Source organism: Larus michahellis, chromosome 8 (genome assembly GCF_964199755.1).
Source record: "Larus michahellis chromosome 8, bLarMic1.1, whole genome shotgun sequence".
Classification (NCBI taxonomy): Eukaryota; Metazoa; Chordata; class Aves; order Charadriiformes; family Laridae; genus Larus; species Larus michahellis.
The window spans coordinates 46,972,617-46,993,753 of record NC_133903.1 but is presented as its reverse complement, the minus strand read 5'-3'; the positions used below and the strand labels follow the sequence as shown (position 1 = coordinate 46,993,753).

Genomic DNA, 21,137 nt, shown 5'->3' with positions numbered 1-21,137 from the left:
CCTAATTCAGAGAACTACTTCTTCTTTACCAGATTTTAGTATAAATTCAAGGCTTAGTTTCAAGGGGGGTGTGTGTGTGACAGGGTGTCCTTTTTATAACAATACATATACTAAAGCAAATGTAAAAAAAAAAAAAACAACCACGAAAGATAGATTTGGACAACCACCCCCCAAATTACTCTCCTTTTGCTCAAGCACACAATGGTCAGTCCTGAAGCGCAATTGAAATAGTATTTCATTACAGGGTGATAAAAAGATTATTCCAATGAGTAAAAACTCTGACACAAAGTACAGCTATTTTTTCCCCATGGTCTAAAAATTAGGCTTTAGCAGAATGACAAAATATAAAGTCCAGAAATTAAACAATGAGCCAGTTGCTTATAGGAATGATATTTTATCACCAACGATGCAAGCAGCAAGAAACTAAAGGTTCATTTAGCATTGTTCATTAGCGCCGTCTAAGAAAAAGACATATATGGGTGAGAAGTCAAATCACACTGGTGATCACCTAAAAGAACAATAAAAACACAGGGAAGCAGAAATTCAGAGCTAGAAACACACAAGCAGCATTTTAAATAATATAGCCCTGATACTTTGTTACCAAACAAAAAAATCAGAGTTCGTTATTTCTCATTTTGACACAGGTCAGAATAAGAAGTGTTATTTGTTTACTTTGGCACTGATAAGCCAGGGCTAGAATCTTAACCTTGAAGAAAACAATGTAATCTAAAAAGAACATCAGAGATGCTTGCTGGCTATAGAGCCTTATAAAGAAGATTATTTTGAAAGCACTGAAATAAGTTGCTATTTTTTTTTCTAACTAAAAAGGTATTTTCTAATTATAAAATAGAAAATAATGAAAATGATAATGATTAGTATTCACCATGTGTCCCCTAATGCATTATGCAAACTTATGAGTTAAAATATGAATTCTAGAAAGAAATTAATGCTTTCATATTTGAAAAGCCATTCCAGATCACCAGGGGTTAGCTGTGTTGAAATGAATAAATAAAACATCAACAACTTTATATTATTTGAAATATGAGCCACGCAATTGGAAAGTCCTTCCCCCCCCGGTAAGTTATATTACACAAAAAATAATAATTCATCTTTTTGCATCCATTTGTATTGTTGAAGCAAACTTATTCTTTCAAATCAAGTCCTTTTGCTTTCTCCTTTTCTCATCTACAACAATTTAGGCAAAATAATTTAAAAATGTAACTAATTTAATCAGGTGTCTGTTTTGAAAATGAAAAGCTAGACCATGACTGCCGAATGATAGAGAAAAGCAAAAGGGAAGGAAAAAAAATAAAAATATTAGAACAATCAAACACAACTTGTAACAGCCACTCAGCCATCATCTCTGCACGGCGCTGCTCTTCCAAGATCCGCACTAAAACTGCCTCTTCTTGTTTCCTTCTGGCACAGGACAGCCCGGACATCCCTACAGACGGCTTGTTTACAATCTGTCCCAAGGACAGCATCTGGAAACCAGAGGGTTATATAGCCAAGCACTGCCTGCCGCTTCCATGTGCCTTGGTACAAGGCTTGCCATCTCATTAGCAGTTCCCAATGACGACACGCTTGTCTGCAGGTTACTGGTGGCATTTCAGGGTTTCCCCCCCTCCCCAGCCTCCCAAGGGGAGGAGGGAGAAGCTATAGGGGTTGTGGGTAGAGGCTGATGCCATTCCGACACACATTGCCAGTGACACGTGTACAGGAGGTAGCAATGGGTAATTTACAAACCGATTCCCTTATCTGAAAGACCCATCCGTCACTAACTGTAGCTACTGGGGCATGAAATTAAAATCACTGTCCTCCCCTGGGGTTCGGCGGGACCAATAACTGGGATATGCAAGTCACGACGCTGTAATTGAGCTAATATACTGATGGAAACCAAAACAATAGACCTGCAATGCCAAGAACCAATAAATTTACACTCAGGCTTGTACTAAGAAAGCAAACCGAATCGGAATATCCATTTGCCAATGTGCAGCATCAGTCACTGCAGTATAATACGAACACCCTCCCCTTTTTCTTTTGTTCCGTGCACAGGAACACCTGTAATCCTTCACCTTCCTCACCAATTGGCTGCACCTATGCAGAAGCCATTAAACTTCTCTTGGCAAGTTTCACCCCATCAATTCAACCAAGTAATAACCGACTAAAACCTTTTTTTACCCAGGAACCTGGGCTCCCATCCCGTCCTCTAATCCCACCTCACAGTAACAGATAAAGAACTGAATGTCATATGTTCTTTTTCATAAGTGCTTTATCTTATTTTTCGATTTTTTAACTTTAACTGTGACGTATAACACTCAAGTTCACCTTTTCTAAAATAAAGAAAATCTCTTAAATTCATTTTTACTTCTGGATAATTTCAGTGATGCAATAAGCAATAGGTTTTTCTGACCAAAAGACAATATTTCACACTCTAAACAAGGGAAAAGATCTCATTTGCCATAACTAATGAGATTTGTTGGTATTTCATCACAAAAGTCAGGATCTAAAAACTTCTAAAAGCTTTCTGGTTTTGTGTATTTAAACAGCTCGTTTCCTTATTCACTAATAAATCATCTTCCCAATCTTTCTATATCTTATAAAAATGTACCATAAAGTTATATATCCTACTGCACAGACCATACAACTTCCCAAGCAGAAGAGCTTTTTTGATGACCTTCCAGTTGGTATTTTTATATAGCGTGTAACTCTGCGTGAGACATTAAAAGCTAAGCAAAAGTAAAGACCCTGCACTCAAGTTTGGCATAATCTAATATTGTCTCCAAACTCCTTGCCTTTCAGGCGAGTCCTCCAAAAGAAATATTATCGCCAATTTCTGTATATTTAGACAGAAATGTCTCAATTATTTCCTTTCAGAATGCAGTCTGAAGGGCAAAGCACAGGGTGGAAAGCAGGGGAATGCAAGTACTTTTTAAATATTAAAACATAAAAGACAAGGAACTATGATAGTACAGAAAAAACAGATGAGAAAGATGTGGAATGAAGTCTTTGGCATTCCTCTGCTGTCTTCAGTTTCTTTGTCCTCTTTCTTCCCAGCCTGTTTTGCCTCCCTTGTCTCTCTAAGCTTTCCATTTAATCGTCTCTAGCTCACCTCACTTCCTAAAGTAAATCAATTAAACTTAAGAGCTGACCCTTTTCTCACCCCCGGGGCTCTGCAGAAGACGGTAAGGAGAAAGAGGTCAAAGCGAGCCCTGAATGTCAATTCCTGAACAAGCACAGAGATGACCACTGTATCTTCTCTAATAACAGTTCAATGTCATCTTTCCCTGTGCTTAGGAAAAGCAGTAGGATCAAAGGGAAAAGGACATTTAAGAAGTGTGTTTTGAGGATTTGTTCTGAGGAAGGGGGAGAGGAAAGGAAAAAGCAGATTTATCTGACCCACAGCTTCTCTGAAATCCTGATTAACCTGTTCAGGCCAGAAGACAGGCCTGAAAGTGCAGACTGGAAGTAGCCAGACTCAATTTATTGCTCTCTTAATTCTTTATGATATGAGAAATCATTGTCCACATATAGAAGAGGAAAGTCTGTGAGCAGGAGAATTTCAAGCTCCAAGTATCTGCTACCAGAAGCAGTAAAACACACTGCAGTCCCCTCGTGCCCCTTGAAACGTAAGCTCTTCTGCCAAGCATACACACCCACTTTTAGTGACATCTTTTCAACTTCCCAACCATCACCCAAAGAGGCCCGATCCCTTATTTCATAGCTGACGCATGGAAATACCCTGCCTCCAGACTCTGGAGATAAAAAGTGGACCCAGTGGCACGTCCTCATCTGGCTGCAGGGAATCCTCCACCGCCCCTTTTCACTGCCCTGCCCAGGCAGGACCCATCTCCTGCCTCCCCAGTCCACAGCCAGCCAGCGCTGGGCCCACCAGTAACAGCTGGGTGATGCTTATCCTGCTGGAGAAGGGTACGCTGCCACTCTCAAATTTTCCTCTCTTTTAAAGACTATGGATACTGAACAATTTCTTTGACTACACACAGTTTCTCCAGCCCCGGATGATGGCATCAATGGTCAAACTCTTGCACGGCATCCAAAGAACACCACTTTCACCAGGAAACACATTTTTTTGTTACTATTAAATGCATCCATAGTGGTTGCTGATATCCCACAGGCAGACAACCATATAGGTCCTTGAAAGATATTCCGTACCTCTCTCGATCTGTCAAAATTATATTCACCATCCAGGCAGAACACCACAAAACCAAACGTGAGTCATTTTGCTCCCGTGCATAACAAATATCAGGGAAACTACAGCCACACTCATATAAATGAGGCAGACAAAGATTTTAGCTGATACAAGGGAAGATTCTGCCAATACAAGGGAAGTTTTAACAAACCTTTTTAATACAATAATTGTATATTGCTATAGTATTTTTATTCATCTGCCATCTTCCAATGTCTGGAAAGAGTGGCAAAGGGGCACAAACTAGTGGGCTGGCAAACTGATCAATGACATATAAACATGTCTTCACCAAACAGGTTAAAAATCATCACAGAAAATAAATTATTTCAGGTGCTCTGCTTCTAGGCGTCTCAGGGATATTTGTTATCTGAGACTGTGATCTTTACAAATCCCGTGTTTCCAGCTTGCTGTCTCCTTAAATCAAAGCAGAGGATCAGGACAACATTCCCAAACAGAGGTCTGGACCCAGCAACTGGTAATAGCACTGACTCGTCACAACAGCTATAGCATAAATTCTAAAAGTTTTTTTGAATTTTATGTTATTTTCATTTTAAAGGAAAAGAGCGATTTTTAATGAGTAGCTGATGCATACTGAGCATGCATTAAAATTGTGCCCCCTTGTGTATTTTCACGGGCTTTGAACACCACAAAACACATCGAAGTACTAGAAAACCCACAACTGGATTAACTACAGCTCAACTTCAGCTCAAGAAAATCTTTTATGAAAAATTAATAGCAACACTACAAACTACGGTGTTTTCAATCCTTGAAGGCACTATTGTAATTAATAAGTCATTCAGAGTCTTGAAGTACATGAAAGAGAAGTTCAGTAATTTCCTTCATCTGGATGAACCCAATTTTCATAAATGGTAAAGACTGCCTTTGACTTACTCATATGCATATTTAACTTTGGTACAAATGAAGTACACAGGTGAAGTGATTTGCTCAAATCCACCCATGGTAGATCAACGGCAGACTGGAACAACTCAGACCTCCCGACACCCCCACCTGCTGCCTTTCCCCTGGAATCCACATTGTCTCTCCTAAAATCAAAGCTCTGGCTTATTGTTTATAAAGTTTCAATCAAAAGAATATATTCAACTTTCCAGAAAGCACTTACATCCTGGAGAAGTTTCTCCAAGTTTTCCTGCAGCTCATAAAAGTACCGAGAAGTAATAAGACCTTCACGTGATTTATCTAGGCAATCTCTGGCCAGTTCAATAACTTGATGATGAATGAAACTTAGGACCCCATCTGCTAATTGCAGCACGTTCTCTGGAGCATTAGAGGCAATAAACTCGGCCAGCCGTTCTTCCATCTGCGCCGTGGCCTGAGTACAGAATAAAGAGAAATTACTCCTAAATTTTACTATCCCAGAACTTAAAGCATAAACAAGCAGGGTGCTAAAGTAACATATTTGCAATTCCAAAATACAGGAGGCTTACAAAATATTCCAAAATACAATAGCATTTTGCCGAGAATAAAAATAGCATACCAAAGGCAGAAGTTATGTTCACATGAGCAAACCACAAAAATTAATCAGAACGCACTTTCTGAAAATGCAAATGGCCATAAAAATATCTTGGTCCTGAGGCTGTATTCCTCCAAGGGTCTCCAGAGTAAGGATGTAAGATATGAGGCAGTTTTCAGAACTTTTAGGTAAGACCATGGAAGCTGAAAATCACTGCCCCAAGCAACAGACACATGGCATTTCTATCACTGTATGCCCCGATATCCTGTCTCCAGAGAAACAACTATTTTTGCTATTGGTGGAACAGGAAGGAATGGCCGCATCGACAGCTCTGGGATACACGATCCTCTACCCTCATTTCAATGAGATGTTAACTGTCAAAGCTCGATTCCAAAGATTTCAATATTCAGCCTTTTTTTTTTTTTTTTTTAAATAAAAAACCCTCACACTTATTTTCACGGCAGATCACTTCAGCGCATTTCAGTGTGACTGAATTCAGATTGATTTTTCTAAAAATCCAAACCTATCTTCATTGCTTCTCTGGTACCAAAAGGCCCAGTGGCAAACTTGTTTTTTCCCAAAACCTCTAGTATAATTTGGAATGACTTTAAAAGAAAATTTTGCATCTCCAATATGTAAATGGAAAGCCTACCAAAACCAAAGAAGTTTGTATCAGTATAAATCAAATTAAGGTGGTTATACAAGTGAATAACGAGAGGATATTATTCAACTTATTTTTAAATTATTCTAAAACAGCTTTTTTAAGTATATATGAAACTGAACAAAACATCCCTCTTCCAGCCTTGATCTGATTTGGAATTTAAAAAAAAAAAGACACGGATTAGTTAAAAATAGCTGGAGACACTGGTCTCATAAACAACATAAATGGACTGAGCAGCCAGAGCACTGCCCTTCTCCTCATTCCTGCGAGCATTTGTCACGCCAATAAAAGCCATGAGAAATTTAGTAAATACGATGCACATACACAAATACACAAAGCTTTTCTATTTCTTCTATGGCAGAATTAACATGTGAAGCAGAGAATGCAGCTTCAAACTCCCAGCAAACTGCACTGCTTGGAAATCAGAGGTAAGGACTGGGCTCCTTCTCCATTGAGCGCTACAAGTTAATTCTGAGCTTGGTTCCAAGTTCATTGAATGTATTATTCAAAAAGTGATTCCTTACCTTTGGAAACCTTTCTTTGTACACATGATTCATCATTATTATTTCACTGTCAAAGGAAATTGGGGAGCGACCCGGGCTAGAGGAGAAAAGAAAGTATATTATCATTTACAGATATTACATCAAAACCCTCCGAAATCCAGTGCTGGTCACAATGCTGCCACGCTCACTGTCGCCCTTCCAAAGCTTTGACTTCACTTCAGCAATGGGCAGATGCTTAAATTCAGAGAAAATCCTAGCAAGCAATGGCAATCTACAGCCCCACAGTTAACTCGTCTGAAAACTGCTAACACTCCTGTCTTCACGTGAACTCAGGCAGAAACCCACCTATTTTCAGTGAACGCGAGCCCTACCATACAAGCATGTAAAAAATCACTGCATTTGTTGCAGGTACATCTGTAATTTCCCTCGTTCTCTTCCTGCTCTCCGTGGCGGCGGTAGCAGCCCTGCCCAGAAGAAATCTCTATTATTTCTGGAGACTCTAGCGCTGGAAAGGAGCAGAGTAAAATGGAACCAGGAACTTGAGATGACTTGCTTTCCTTTGTCTGAAGAATACCACGCTACAGGAGGGATGCATGAGCAGTGTTATTCAGCTAAATCTTATATATAAATACCACAAGCAATAGGAACAGAATACTTTTATGAAAACCGGGCTCCCTTGAGGCATGTTACACCACGGATGCATATGCATGTATGCATAGGTTAGCAAGCAACTTCAAAAAACAGGACACTACATCTTGGCAAACTGCATTTATATTACTGTTCGGGTATTTTTTTTATTTTTTTTTTTTTTTAAAGAAGAGTTGCATCTCATTTCATCACATCTGATGGTATGCAATGCTCTGACTCATTCTGCCGCTGAGGACAGCCGGAGTGAGGTAATGCAGATAATCCCCAGCTACGGGATCGCCTACAGCATCTCATTTCTCTGGTTACCTTGTTCTAATGTTCAAGACAAGCAAGGGCTTCAATTATTCAGCATCTTACATGATCATTGTCTTTATGATTTTTAAGAGTACAACATATTGCCAAAAATATTTTCTCTCTGTCAAAAAAATACAATTTTATCTTGAATGAGTTCAAAACGTTTTAAACTTTCTTGTGAAGGATGAAATGAATGTCTCTGAATGGAATAAATGCATTTTAAACTTGGAACGCATTACAGTTACTACCTTGCTGCTAACCTATTTAAAGGAAAAAACATTCTTTTGGGAAGATATATTTACAATTCAAAGAAAATTTAACTCACTGGCTCATGGAATATAGCAATACCAATACCAATCTCTCTTCATGCCTGGTGCTGGAATTCCACGAATTACATTGTGTCTTGTTTTTATTAAGGTTTATCCCTCAGCTTGGGAAAATGCACTTCAGATTAAATCTCTCACTGAATCCTTATGTTAAAGGAGAAAAACTGATTTGAATGTTTTGGATACCAAGTAAAAACGTATTTTAATCAACTTTTTTTGAAGAAAATATATCCCTTAGCTTGGTAGATAGCTATTTTTAATCAAGGAAAATTTTCTTCAGAAAGAAAGTTATATTTATATTCATATGCAATGTATGACACAATAAAAAGAAGGGTAAGAACATTTAAGTTTCAGACTTAGAAGGCAAATGCCCCCACACATCTCGCCTGCTATCTTTATCCTTCTTTCTCTAAGACCAAACAATCTGACACAAACATATGACACTGGTTTACTGGCAGTTCATACTGAGCTGAAGAACTTGGTGAACATACTTAATGAAGAACTTATTTTTCCATAACGTGTTATTTCTCCATGTGATTTAAGTGAGGTATAAATTACAAGGCTATATAAGCCCTTTGATACTAACTACAGAAATACGGAGGCACACACATACTTCATTTTAACACTAAAGTAGTCCTACTAAAATTTGTGCCTGCTGAAGTATTTGCTGTCTTAGGGCTACAATAAAACATGAGGGGTTTTGCCTTTTGCTCTCATGGCAATTTATTCATCTGGATACAGGAAATTAAGAGCTACGCAGCAATCATGTTACATGAGCTCTCCTGCCAGCAGATGTAGTGTTTCCTTAAGGAGAGCCACAATGATATGGGTTTATTGGGTTTGCTTTTGTTTTTTATGATTCGGAAACGAAGTAATTTCTCTGCACAAGAGTCTACTGATGGGCAAGAAAGTAAACACTTATAACCCCTTGGCTTCCTTGGGCGTTGGCAGTTTTGTGTCTCACCTTTGGAAGCTGATTAATGCCACTTTTTACCACCTAAAACGACACGAGTGTACAAACAGCTCCAGATAAAACCGGGGATCAAGGTTCAAACTGTCATTCTAAATTTGCCCAATATAACATGTCAAATTAAATATGTAGCTGACTACAGCAAGACTGCAACATAATATACTGCATCATAATTTTTTTATGTTGATCCTTAGCCTGGGAAACTATAGAAATAATGGGATGGATAACTGACTAACTAACCAAAGGCTGGCTGCCAGGCACTGCTGGTTACTTTACAGCACCTTTGAGACACAACCAGGAGAAAAAGAAGCCAGGACTGGGCAGATAACTGAATGCCATCAAGGGAGAACGTAAGGGAATTTAGGGGAAAAAAAAAAAGAAAAAAAAAAAAAGGAGTTTAATACATTTTATTGGCATGACTGCTTTTCGAATGCAAAAGCTTCACACATCTATCTAGCACCAAAAATTTCACATACAGAACTAAAGCAGTCTAACATTTCAAGCCTCACAAAGGAACAGATTATTTTCTGTAAAACAGAGGACACATACTGTGCACGTGCATAACATTTTAAGGCAAAAAGCAGGCTGCTTCTCTTTTCTTGGTGTAGATAGGTAGGTCAAAGAAGTGATTATTGTCAGTGAGTTTTTCATTTCAGCAGAGCAGACATTAGAAGAATAATATCTGTCCCCTTAAGCTTAACAACAGAATGAAAAACTACTCTCTTTTCCCTTTCTTCACCCTCCCTCTGCTTTATGAAACGATATGGTGGTAGACTTTCAGTGACATCTATCTCCCACAAAGGTTTCTAGGCTTCAACTTGTCAAAACTCATGTGTCTTTATCTGATGCTAGAAAGTGAAAACAGCTCATAGCCAGGTATTTCAAGGAGTAGCACTTATAGTAATAAATTATATCTTACGAAATTTAGTTTAACTGTGACTAAATAAAAGTGAGATGTTTATAAATACCTAATTTTTCCTTCACTGTGACAGCTATATTTATTAGGAAAAAGCAGAGAAGCTAAAAGCACTGTCCTCCCCTGTGCTTTCACCCTGTACATAAAGGTTTAATTAGGATGTATTTACAGCATGTCACCAAAGTCAGTGTCCACAGGAAAATTAAACCATAGGCCTTAATGTTCTGTCATTTCCAGACACACAAAATAAGGAATTTTAAAACTAGAGAGCTGAAGTTGTATGAAGTAGAAACTAAGTTAAGCCTTCTGCTGAAGGTGAGCAGAGCACAGGCCTTCCTATTCCCCCAAGAAATAAATATATAAATCTTTGCACTCATACAAATTACATTCATACCAGAAGTCAGAAAACTCCCCATGAAAAAAAGAGACATTAAAGCAGAAGCAAATATGGCAAATCTACCTCTGTCCATCAAACTTAAGAGCAAATATGACTCGGTGCTTCACACAGACCACAATTGGACCCTGGGGCCTAATCCTGCTTCTGGATGGGACAATGAGCAAAGGAGAACTGAGCTCAGCAGAGCAGGATCCACCTGCTAAAATCTGAATTTATGCAACGCACACAATAATCATAGAATCACAGAATGGTTTGGGTTGGAAGGGTCCTTAAAGATCATCCAGTTCCAACCCCCCTGCCATGGGCAGGGACACCTCCCACTACACCAGGCTGCTCAAAGCCCCATCCAGCCTGGGCTTAAAAACTTCGAGGGATGGGGCTTCCACCACCTCTCTGGGCAACCTGTTCCAGAGTCTCACCACCCTCATGGTGAAGAACTTCTTCCTAACGTCCAGTCTGAATCATCCCAGCTGTAGTTTTAATCCATTCCCTCTAGTCCTACTGTTATCCAACATCCTAAAAGGTCCCTCACCAACTTTCTTGTAGGCCCCCTTAAGATACTGGTAGGCCACTATAAGGTCTCCTTGGAGCCTTCTTTTCTCCAGACTGAACAACAACAGTGAAATACAGTTTCCCACAGAATGACAACAATCTATACCATGGAGGAAATAACATAGAAAATTAAACATGTATTTATTCAAGGATCCTTCTCCCTGCATAATCATAACCAAACACCGGTCAGTTATTTTAGTGCTGCTAGAAGAAAGGCAAAGCAGAATATACAGTAATTCTTCTTCTTATGGAACAGGCAAGCGGTGAAACAGAACAGTAAAGAGTCTATCTCACTGAGAGGTTTGAAAAGTCATTTCTGAGTTTGTTTACATACTTTTTGAGTTTTTAATTCATTTTTACAAACACTGAGCTTCAGCTATGTTTAGTCTGTGGACAAATACTATTTGTGACTGGTTTTGTATCACTGAACTGTTTTCCACTTCAGCCCTTCTTTATACTAGGAGTGACATTCTTCTGAATGCGTGTGGGAGTTTTATTTATAAATATTAATAATAAATTAATAAATTATAATTATTTTATATACGTGTATATATATGAGAGGCCATTCAGGGAAAGGGAATACATTTCAATCGCAATCTCTTTGAAAGTAAGGACTAATGAGTTTTTTCTACAGACTTACACAGGGGCCGCAACTAGCTCTTTCCAATACTTCAGGTTTTTTCTGCAGGCCAACAAAGACTGGCACTGCTTTAGACAGAAAACACTAGAAATTTAAAGTAATGAGCAGTACAGAGGGCAAATAAGAATACTTAGTTTTCCTTATAATAGAACACCATAAAGTGAGTGAGTGAAACCAAGCGTTAATAAATTTAAAACCGATCACTTTGAAGAACTTTTAAAAATCAAATTCACAGAACTCACTGTCTTGCGAGAGAAAACAAAGAGACCAACATTATCTGTAATGTAGTTAAAATGTATTTTCATAAGAAAAAGATGCCTTATGCTTCAGAATATAAAATCATTATCCATCTCTATTGAATCCATGGCTGCGTGAATCCCTGCCCTGCAGGGAGCACCGCCTGCTCCTCCGCAGCTTGTGGCATCGGCACTTTCTGAAAGCAGCAGCACAACGTGATGAAACCACTAAGATTACTCAAGTGGTTAAAGCCGATGCTTAAGTGCAGCGAGATGAGAGAGCTCCTCAACCTGCAGGATCAGTTTTTAAGAAAAATGTGGGCCACCGGCGTGGTTTCACACCACCTATTCTTTGTTCCCATCTCAGGTATGTTTTTGTCAGAAGCCTTTCTGGCCTCTTTGTCTAGAAGCCTAGAAACTGGCATTTTCTAGGAGCTCTCCCTCTATATTCTTAATGGCAGGATCCAGCCTGTCGAAAGTCGGGTTGGAGGATTGCATTTCAAAAGCACCACCCAGCAAAGAGATGAAGGAGCATATTTGATTAAGGATGATCTCATCTACTTCAACTATATACAAATCCACTGCTGCAATCTTAAGCCCCTTTTCCCTAGACAACATTATCCTGAAATACAAAAAGAGATCAAGAAAAACAGGCAGATCGGTGGGCTGAGTGAATGCACGAAGGCAGCTCTTGAAGACGTCATTATTAGTTAACTCTACTTTTATCTCTGACATTCTCCACACATTCCCAGCTTAGCAACCACTAAAGGATGACAAGTAAAGAACTGGGAATGGAGGGCAGCATCTCTCTAACTTGAGAATAACGATGCCAAGTTTAGTGCAAGAATTCACACTCTCCGTGCAGTTTACTTCTGGGAGAAAAGACCTCCTTCAGGTAAAACCCAGGGTTGCTGTAAATTAAGTGAATGCAGTCTGGGTCTCTCTCTGTTGGTCAATAACTTGAAGAATTTGAACGTTGTATTACAAAAAAAGAAAAAAAGAACAGTTGAGAGATGATATTTAGGAATTCGTTCTTCAGGTAATAAAGAAATATTCTCTTCTACTGAAGACACACTGTAAGCCCCAAAACAGGTGGGTCACATGGAAATACGTTCTTTCATTTAGCATGTCAGTACTGGATCTATTGGAGATGGATGAGAAAACAGTCTCCTGGCTTTAGCGACCAGTTGTATAAGCACATCACACTTCTGGATTCCACCATTGGTCTCAAGCTACCTCCTCCCTCCTGCACAGGAAAGCAGCTGGGAAAGAACCAGTCCCATTTCTTTGGTGTAGAAATTCGGGGGATTTCAAATAGGACGTGATTAATTAAGTCATGAGTATCTTCAACCCACACTGGCAGAACACCTCAAGCAACAGAGGTGCCACCAACATGTCAGTGTACATCAGCCAACGCTACCCTCCACGACTGTATGCTTTCTTACTTTGTCATCCAGTTTGATCACTAAGACTGCTGTGTATGAACAGAACATTTGCAGCTAGATACAAGAAAATGGTAAATTTCTGGTCAAAAAAGTAGATTTTTTCAAAAGTTACATCTAGGCAATACTCTCCGCTATCTAGGAGCATAAAAGGATCACCTGATACTTCTGAAAAATCCTGGGTTACAGAGACCCTCAAAAACAACAGCCCCAGCATTTAACAGTGACATCTCAAAATATCGGTTCCTCTCTCATAAAAACAGATGTAAGGCTGCAGTCATAAAGGATGAAAAATGAATACGTGTTAACAATCAGTCGTTAATATCAGACCATCTTTTAAATTACAAAACTGTGACTGCCAATTAAGGAAAACGTCTGATGTATTTTGTTCATCTGCTTTTCATTAAAGCTGATCAAACAAGACCACTAAATGCTTATGAAAATATTACATTTTTAGGGAATTCCTGCTTAATTTTCAACACATAAACTGCTCAGATTTTATTTTTTCATTTGTTAAGTAAGTAAAAATATCCTCTCACCAAGTGAGTGAACTCTATCATGTGGGCAAATAAATAAGCAAGCTGTGCAGTGAATAAGGTCTGGTCTTCACAGATTTTAGTACTTGCTTGCCTACAAAGACACGCTGCCCTCTGTCAAAGAGGGCATTTACTCCTGCGGACGTCGCTCCAATTGGTTGGACTGACATATCAATTTTCCTTCGAGGTGCGAGGGCCAGCATGAATGCTTGGTGGTGGTAAGGGTGCTTTAGAGTCACACAGCATCACAGTACTAGCAATAGGCAAAATGAAAAACAAATCGGGCACAGTAAGTTTAAAAAATTAAATTATTTCATTCTAAGCTTTGGCATACCAATAAGGCTGGCTGTTATCACACTGAAAACCACAGAGAGCTATAGAAAGCATTCAAGAGAGGAAGGAGATTAATCACATAGTTATATGACATACTGAATTAATCTAGTCTCATCACAAATTATAAACCTTCTATCTGATAGTTCCACTTTTAAATTGGCTCACAGAGGTAAAATTCTCAGCAAGCTGATAATCCATATTAACAAGGAAAAAAAACAAAACTGGGCTCTTCGTTTTATCATTTACATCATTCTTCCATAGCAAGAGTATTTTATACTTCATTATGCCAACAGGAGTATGTCTCCATTAGAAAGGACAATAATTACTTTAGTGATGTGTTGTCTACCTACAGTAGCTGTCTCATCTATAAAGAATTAGTATTACTACAGTTACACTACTCAGCAATAGCCAGCGTTAATAGTGACAGCAACAGGACTGAAGTAGGACTATTATTCGAGGAGACTTAGTACAAATCATATAAACTAGTCTTTTACTACACGGCAATTTGCAGAGATCACAGGCTAAGTGTGCTACTACCTATAGAACTTACCTGCTCCTGTAGATTACTGTGTAACTACATTTAGGAGATCCATATGCAATTACCATGCAGCCTGCGCTGAAGTTTAGAACATACAAATAATTACAAATAATCACGGAAGGTCACCTCTGCCATGACATGATACTCACCATGGATTCTTTTTGTTATCTTGGCCCGTTTCACTTCCTTCTATTACAAACCCCAGGCCAGCTCCTGAGCTGGGCACACTGATTCAGTATTTCCTGCGGCAGAGTTTCTGAATCTTGTTCGTTAATTTAAAGGCGATAGCCACATCTGACACCCTCAGATGAGAAGCAGAAGGGAGACTTCACCTCTTGTCCTCTGCTTGTACAAATCCTTTTTCTTTCCCAAGGTGCTGCATCTAGAGGTATGCATCTCTAGACATTCATGCACTTGGTCCAGCACTAAATGCACAGCAAAACTTAAGGCTTTTGCCATGATACAAAATGTTGGTGGGTTCATTCCACACAACTGTTAGAGAATGCAAGACAGATTGCCCAGAGAGTTCATTGAATCTCCGTCCTTGGAGATATTCAAAAGCCATTTGGACACAGACCTGGGCAACCTGCTCGAGCAGGGGTTTGGATGAGATGACCTGCAGAGGTCCTTTCCAACCTCAGTCATTCTGTAATTCTGTGAAAAGCGAAGTTCCAGTTGCTTCTGGTTTTAAGTACGGAAAAATCAACTGCACAAGGAAATAACTCCCGGAAAGCTATCTTTGAACAACCAGTTCTCTGAAGCAACAGTAAAAACTATTCAAATGCTAACGCAGGAGAAATGTTTGCAGCACTATTACAAAATTGCTCTTGGATGCAGTTCCATTTAAGGTTTTGACTTCATCTACTCTGGTCTTCATACCCCTTCAGAAGCACCGCTGGAAAAGTTATTAACAGTGGCTGTAACCACTTCCTTATATTAATGCAGCAAAATTCTGAGAAGAAACTTCACTAAAGGAAACCTACATCCTATAGATGTAGTCCGAGACATTTGTGGATCATGTCTTCACAGAGTTATTGTGACTATACAAAAGCAGGCTATGCTAACCATTTTGCAACCCAAAACCTCAGCGTCAAAGGTGAAAAAAAAAAGTCCCCTCTAATTAGGTGAGGTGGGTTAAAAGTTGATTAAAATAATTTCACAAACATGTCACAAAAGACTGTTCTTAGATCTGAAAGCATACGCAGAAATGCAACACGTGTGTCCAACATCTTACAAATTCAACAAACAACTTGAAGCTCACCTGAGACTGCGAGATCGAGGCCTCAAGGCTGGAGAATGGCGCCCTTCCTCGTCAGTGATGCTCTCAGTACTGAAATGCTTTGTCAGGAAATGAAGTTCATCTGCCGTGGGCTGAAAGGGCAGCTGGTGCAGCTTCTCCTGAGATGAGCATGATGACTGAGTACAGAAAAAAATACAGAAAAGAAATGCACTAAACGCATGCATAGGGGTCAGCTAATGAATGGAAGAGGAACGGATTCTGCCAGACACTGCACACTCCAGCGGAAAAGAAAGCTACTTATCAGACCAGGTGCCTCTTTTTAGTGTTCTCATGAGGCTAAGCCAACCCTGACGTATAATGACAGAGCTAGTGAGATCAGGAAAACTTTGGGAGCCGGCTAGGGAACCATTGCATCCAATTCTGGAATCATTACAGCTGATCATGCGGGTAATTTACTATCAGGAGACAGAAAGGAAGGTACGTGAGTACCAGCGCTACTCTGCAAAGGACAAGGAGGTTCCTGGAGTGGTGAGCAACTTTCTTTCCCTTTCCCTCATGCTCTCTCAGCTCAGGAGTTTCACTTGCATGCAGAATGCTATGGAGCTGTGTAGACGTGAGAGTTTTTGCTGATTATTGGCTCTCATTGGAAATTGCTGTTGTAAATAGCCAGGATTTTATTTCTCCCTTCCTTTAGCCATCAGGCTTCTTCTCTAACCAAGTAGGCAATAATAAATTAAAGTAGCTGACTTTGCAGAGTTTTAAGATTAACAGAGTTTCTTGTTATAGAGTTAAACAGCTTATTCATCTTTAAATAAGTCGATGCATTTATACGACACACATCATGTGATAATGATAGACATGAAACTCTCTTTAATTCCTGAACCTCAAGAAACCTGAGATTAAAATAAATATTTGTGGGAAATGTTAATAACATCAAATGTTGGATGTTCCAGGGGAAAGAGCTGTAGGTCAACTAACAAATGTGGTTTTTCTTGTGTGATTTTTCAATGCCCCTTTCCATTTTACAAAAGAAAATAAAAGAAAATTTGCAAGGACAAATTTAAAATCCTCTTTAAAAACAATGATAAAATTTGTATGGCCAAAGTTTTAACTCACCTAGCGTGCTGTTCTAGACTTATCTGCTGTTGATGGTTTTTGGAAAAGAAAGCTAAGAAGCATGGCTGCTGAAAGCCAAATGCTGACAAGGCTTTTCACCGAGTCCTGCATGTTTGTAACGCTGATAGCAAAGAGAAAATACTCTGAAATCACCTAAAACAGGCACATCCAAATTTATCAAGAAGGTAACAGGTACACCTGAACTGAATTAAAACTTAGCAGATTGTTGCAGATCCTAGTCTTATCTAGAGAATTCTAGCCAAGCCTGAGATGGAGATGTGAACATGAGAACTTATAAATGTAAAGATCATATTCTTTGATAAAAACATAACTGGCTCCAGACCCCAGATCCACTCCCTCTGCACTATGCAGAGGTATTTACAGAAAAGAACCCCCTTGAAAGCCTTGGGACATGCACGAACTCCCCAAGTGTGGCTGAAACAGGAAACCGCCACTTCCAACGTTTTCCTTCAGGCAGGTCTAGGTGCAGGGATCACGTTGGGAAGTCATCTCCAGCACAGTGTCCGCACAGTGATGATTATCCAGATGGAGTATCAGCTCACACTGGTCTAATCCACACTGAAGCCAAGACGGAGAGTCTGGGTATTTGACAGCCCCTTCGTCCACAGCTATTCTGCTGTGCACGCCGCTTATGCCAAATACAGGAAAGATCCTCTCCCCGTAGTACAGAGCTACGCAAGCCCTGTTTGACTTTCAGAGCTTTCTTTGATGTCTTTCTTTGTGTCTTACACAATACAAGGAGTGGGAAGAAGCACTTGCCTATGAGAAAGCAGCAACACTTTTCAAAGAAAAGGTACGTGTCAGTTGGCATCCCGTTCATGATGAATAAACATGACTCCTGGAATATGGTAGGAAGTACTAAAGACACTGTCCTACAAACCTGCATTAGCAGGTACTCAAGTTCTGGCATTATAAACACATGTCTTATTCAAAACAAAATTAATCTAAAACTACCACAATAAGAAAGGTTAGCACATAGTTACTCGTTGCTGAGGTAGGGGGGAAAAAAAAAAAAATCATCAAACTGACAGTCTAGAAAAAGCATTAAAAACCTTATGTCTCCCAACAGCAAAATCACTGGCAAAGCAGTGCTAGTCAACTCATGGATGACCCAACAAAATCCTCCCTCCATTTTCTCTCCTTTAAACCGTCAGATCATAAAAATTGTAATTACAGAGAATAATTAAAGAAAGCCCCGAAGATAAAGACCGTGATGAGAAATGGACTTTCCCTCTACCGAGGACTTCTCTAGCAGCCTTAACGTGTACAACTTTTCAATGAAAAAGCGTAAAAGCAAAGTGAAACATTTCTGAAGTATTGATTTTTAAGTAATCACATCACTGTATTCAATATTTGCAGCAGACTAATACAAACATCCTCTGGTGTCTTAATTACAGATGCCAAATTAGCTAATTCTTCTCCAGTAAAGAAAAATCAAGCTAATACTACAGTAGCTTATATATTAACTCTGCATTTAGAAAATGAATAGCAGATTAGACGTTTAAAAATAATTGTATATTGGTCCCTTCAACTGACTGTTTTATATTCATCTAACTTGAAAGAAGCTTTTTCAGTGTTGGTCTGATGATATATATCTGGTCTTCGTGACTTGTATGAAATGGGTAAACATGTATTTTTTAGAAGTGTCATCCCTCACTTGAAGCAAAAACATAAAGCAGAATCTACATGTTTCCACTGACCTTAGACTAGGTAAATGTCTTGGTTTGTTCAGTTGGTTGGTTGGTTGAGCAGCTGATCTATGACCACAGAAGTGCAGGTCAGCTCTAACTGCCATAGAGAAACTCAGGCCAGCAGAACAAGGACTGAGGCTCTTCTTGGTATTTCATTTCCTACTGATACGTATAGCAGAAAGAAGGTCTTCTGGCTTCCTTCTATCTTGCTTGACAAAGAAACGTAATCTTGAGGACTTACCACACCAAATGGAAGCCCAAAATTCTGTTAAATTCACATCTGCAGCTTTATTTCATTGTGCCCTTTTGACAAGCCCCTTGACTTCAGTTCTAAAAGTCTATGCAGAAATAATACTGCTCATCAACTTCAGAGGTGTTACTCAGATCTATTCGAATTAATTCTGATCTATGAAGTACTATAATAATAGTCTTGTCATAGACAAGTAGTAAGTAGGATTGGCTTCGAAATGTAATGCTAAGTTTAATAGCTCCAAGAATTGCATCACTACTTACTAAACATCCCATTTCAATGTCTTTCTGAGGTTTTAACACCGAATGAGCAAAAGGACAAGAGATGCGAGTCAGCCAATTAAAAAAAAAGGTGGTCTTGGAAATACAGGTTTTTATCTAACTATTTCTTGAAGGAAGGTGAATTCAGATCTACATATGACTATCACTTCATGCTTTTCATTATACCGCCCTGTTTTCTGTTGCTTACAATACTCACACCATTTAAACTGATGCTTTCTATGTGACATCTATCTCAGATTTGTTGGGTTTTTTTCTGGAAAAATGTCTATCAAAATGATCTAGCTATTTCTGGGATCATGACGAGACAAATATGCTTTCTTTCCCGTGTCAGAAAGCTGATAACTTTCTAAAATTAGCTTTCACGTTCCTATTTCAAAGCAAGGACCGATCCTTCCAACAGATTTTTTTTTTTAGTTTTGCTCTCTCCGTGGACATCCACCCAAAGGCTGGTCAAACTATAAACTCTTGAAAAACTACTGATCACACCTGCAGGTAAGAAGGACTGACACACTGCAGGCTGTTTGTTCTCCAAGGGTGTCACCTTCACAGGCATCTTGGAAGTTCTCAGTGACTACCAATGATCAAACTATTTGGATGTCATCCATGCAGAAAGCAACCGTACCTGCTCCGTGCTCTCACAGCTTGCACCCAGAAGAGGACTTATACCCATGGCTTATACCCATAAAGATTTAACCTAAGACTATAAAGGCCAAAGCAGAGCTCCTTTTTAACAGCTGCTCTCAGGTGCTTGAATATACAATATTGCTTGGCAGTGAAACCAGGGGCATCTTTTTCATGTTGGTAATGAAATCTTCTATGTTTTTCTGTGCTCCTGCCCATATATCTGTACACACACACGCACACAAAGAATTCTCCATCAGGAGACTGAAATCAAGTCACCTGCCTTCTAAGGAGACCAAAAAAATCCCCAAAACCAACAAAAAAACCAACTGTCTTGAAGGAGAAAAGATAACAAATTGTGGAAATTGTGCAAACTAAAGTCTGCGGGAATGTGTCTGAACATATGAAGCTATAGAGATGAGATTAATGTTGCAAAATCATATTTTAATCATATCAATTTATACTAAAAGGGAAGTTTTGACCCAAATTTCTTGTCTTGCTATAGACTGAATTTAACACTCACCTCCTAAGGAACTGCAATGATAAATTTGTGTTTAAGAGGTACTAGTAAGTTTATGGACGAACTTAACAGAAGAGTTCACAAGGAAAACAATGAGAGTGTATTCGGTGTAAGATTTGCATAACGTGGAAGAGTGTCCTAATTAATGCAGGTATTACAATTATTAGGAACATACTCTAAATAATACATGTAAAACAAAATGATCAATAGAAGTATTATGGAAAGAGGCAGTGATATGTGACCACACAGCTGGAGACACTCACCATAATATACAAAGCGTGTAACATTGTCTGTACAGGCAGCCTTAGCTTTTCTAGTTTTTCTATGTTTGGCTTTGCAAGGTTGTTATGTGGATAACCACAACATCTAGTTTGCATAAACTAAAAAATAAGCTTCATTGTACGAAGCATCTGAGAGTTGTAAGGGTTAACACGGTGCTGCTACCTTACTGGCATTAAGGACGTACTGGCCTTTTGAAAGTACACAACTCAAGCAAACTGCAGCCAGCCTTTCTAATGACATGTGTAAGAACTGAAAAGCTTCATTAGGAGGTTCAAATTATTAGAGCTGAGTAACAGATGTGGGTTATCAATTTTCCTTTCTAAGGTTTTATGAGGTTTTCATAGTAAGAACTTGAAAGCAGACAAGAATTTCATTTCCCAGTTACGAAAAGGCGGAGAGCTGGCTGGTAATTATGCACTATCTCTTAGAGTCCTGCCACTTCTGA

General features: G+C 39.1%; 1 protein-coding gene across 7 annotated transcripts in view; it reads right to left on the bottom strand.

The window, feature by feature from the left end:
* MAST2 (microtubule associated serine/threonine kinase 2) overlaps positions 1-21,137 on the bottom strand; it is a 195,115-nt gene that overhangs the window by 34,727 nt on the left and 139,251 nt on the right. For 4 of the 7 annotated variants that reach the window (XM_074596793.1, XM_074596794.1, XM_074596797.1 and 1 more), the window contains 3 exons: positions 15,932-16,086; positions 6,864-6,939; positions 5,328-5,537 (listed from right to left, as the gene is read on the bottom strand). In XM_074596793.1, coding sequence (XP_074452894.1) covers positions 5,328-5,537; positions 6,864-6,939; positions 15,932-16,086 — 441 coding nt within the window. Of the gene's footprint in view, positions 1-5,327; positions 5,538-6,863; positions 6,940-14,682; positions 14,749-15,931; positions 16,087-21,137 lie in introns of all 7 variants that reach the window. The other 3 variants (XM_074596796.1, XM_074596799.1, XM_074596795.1) reach the window with 1 other exon arrangement.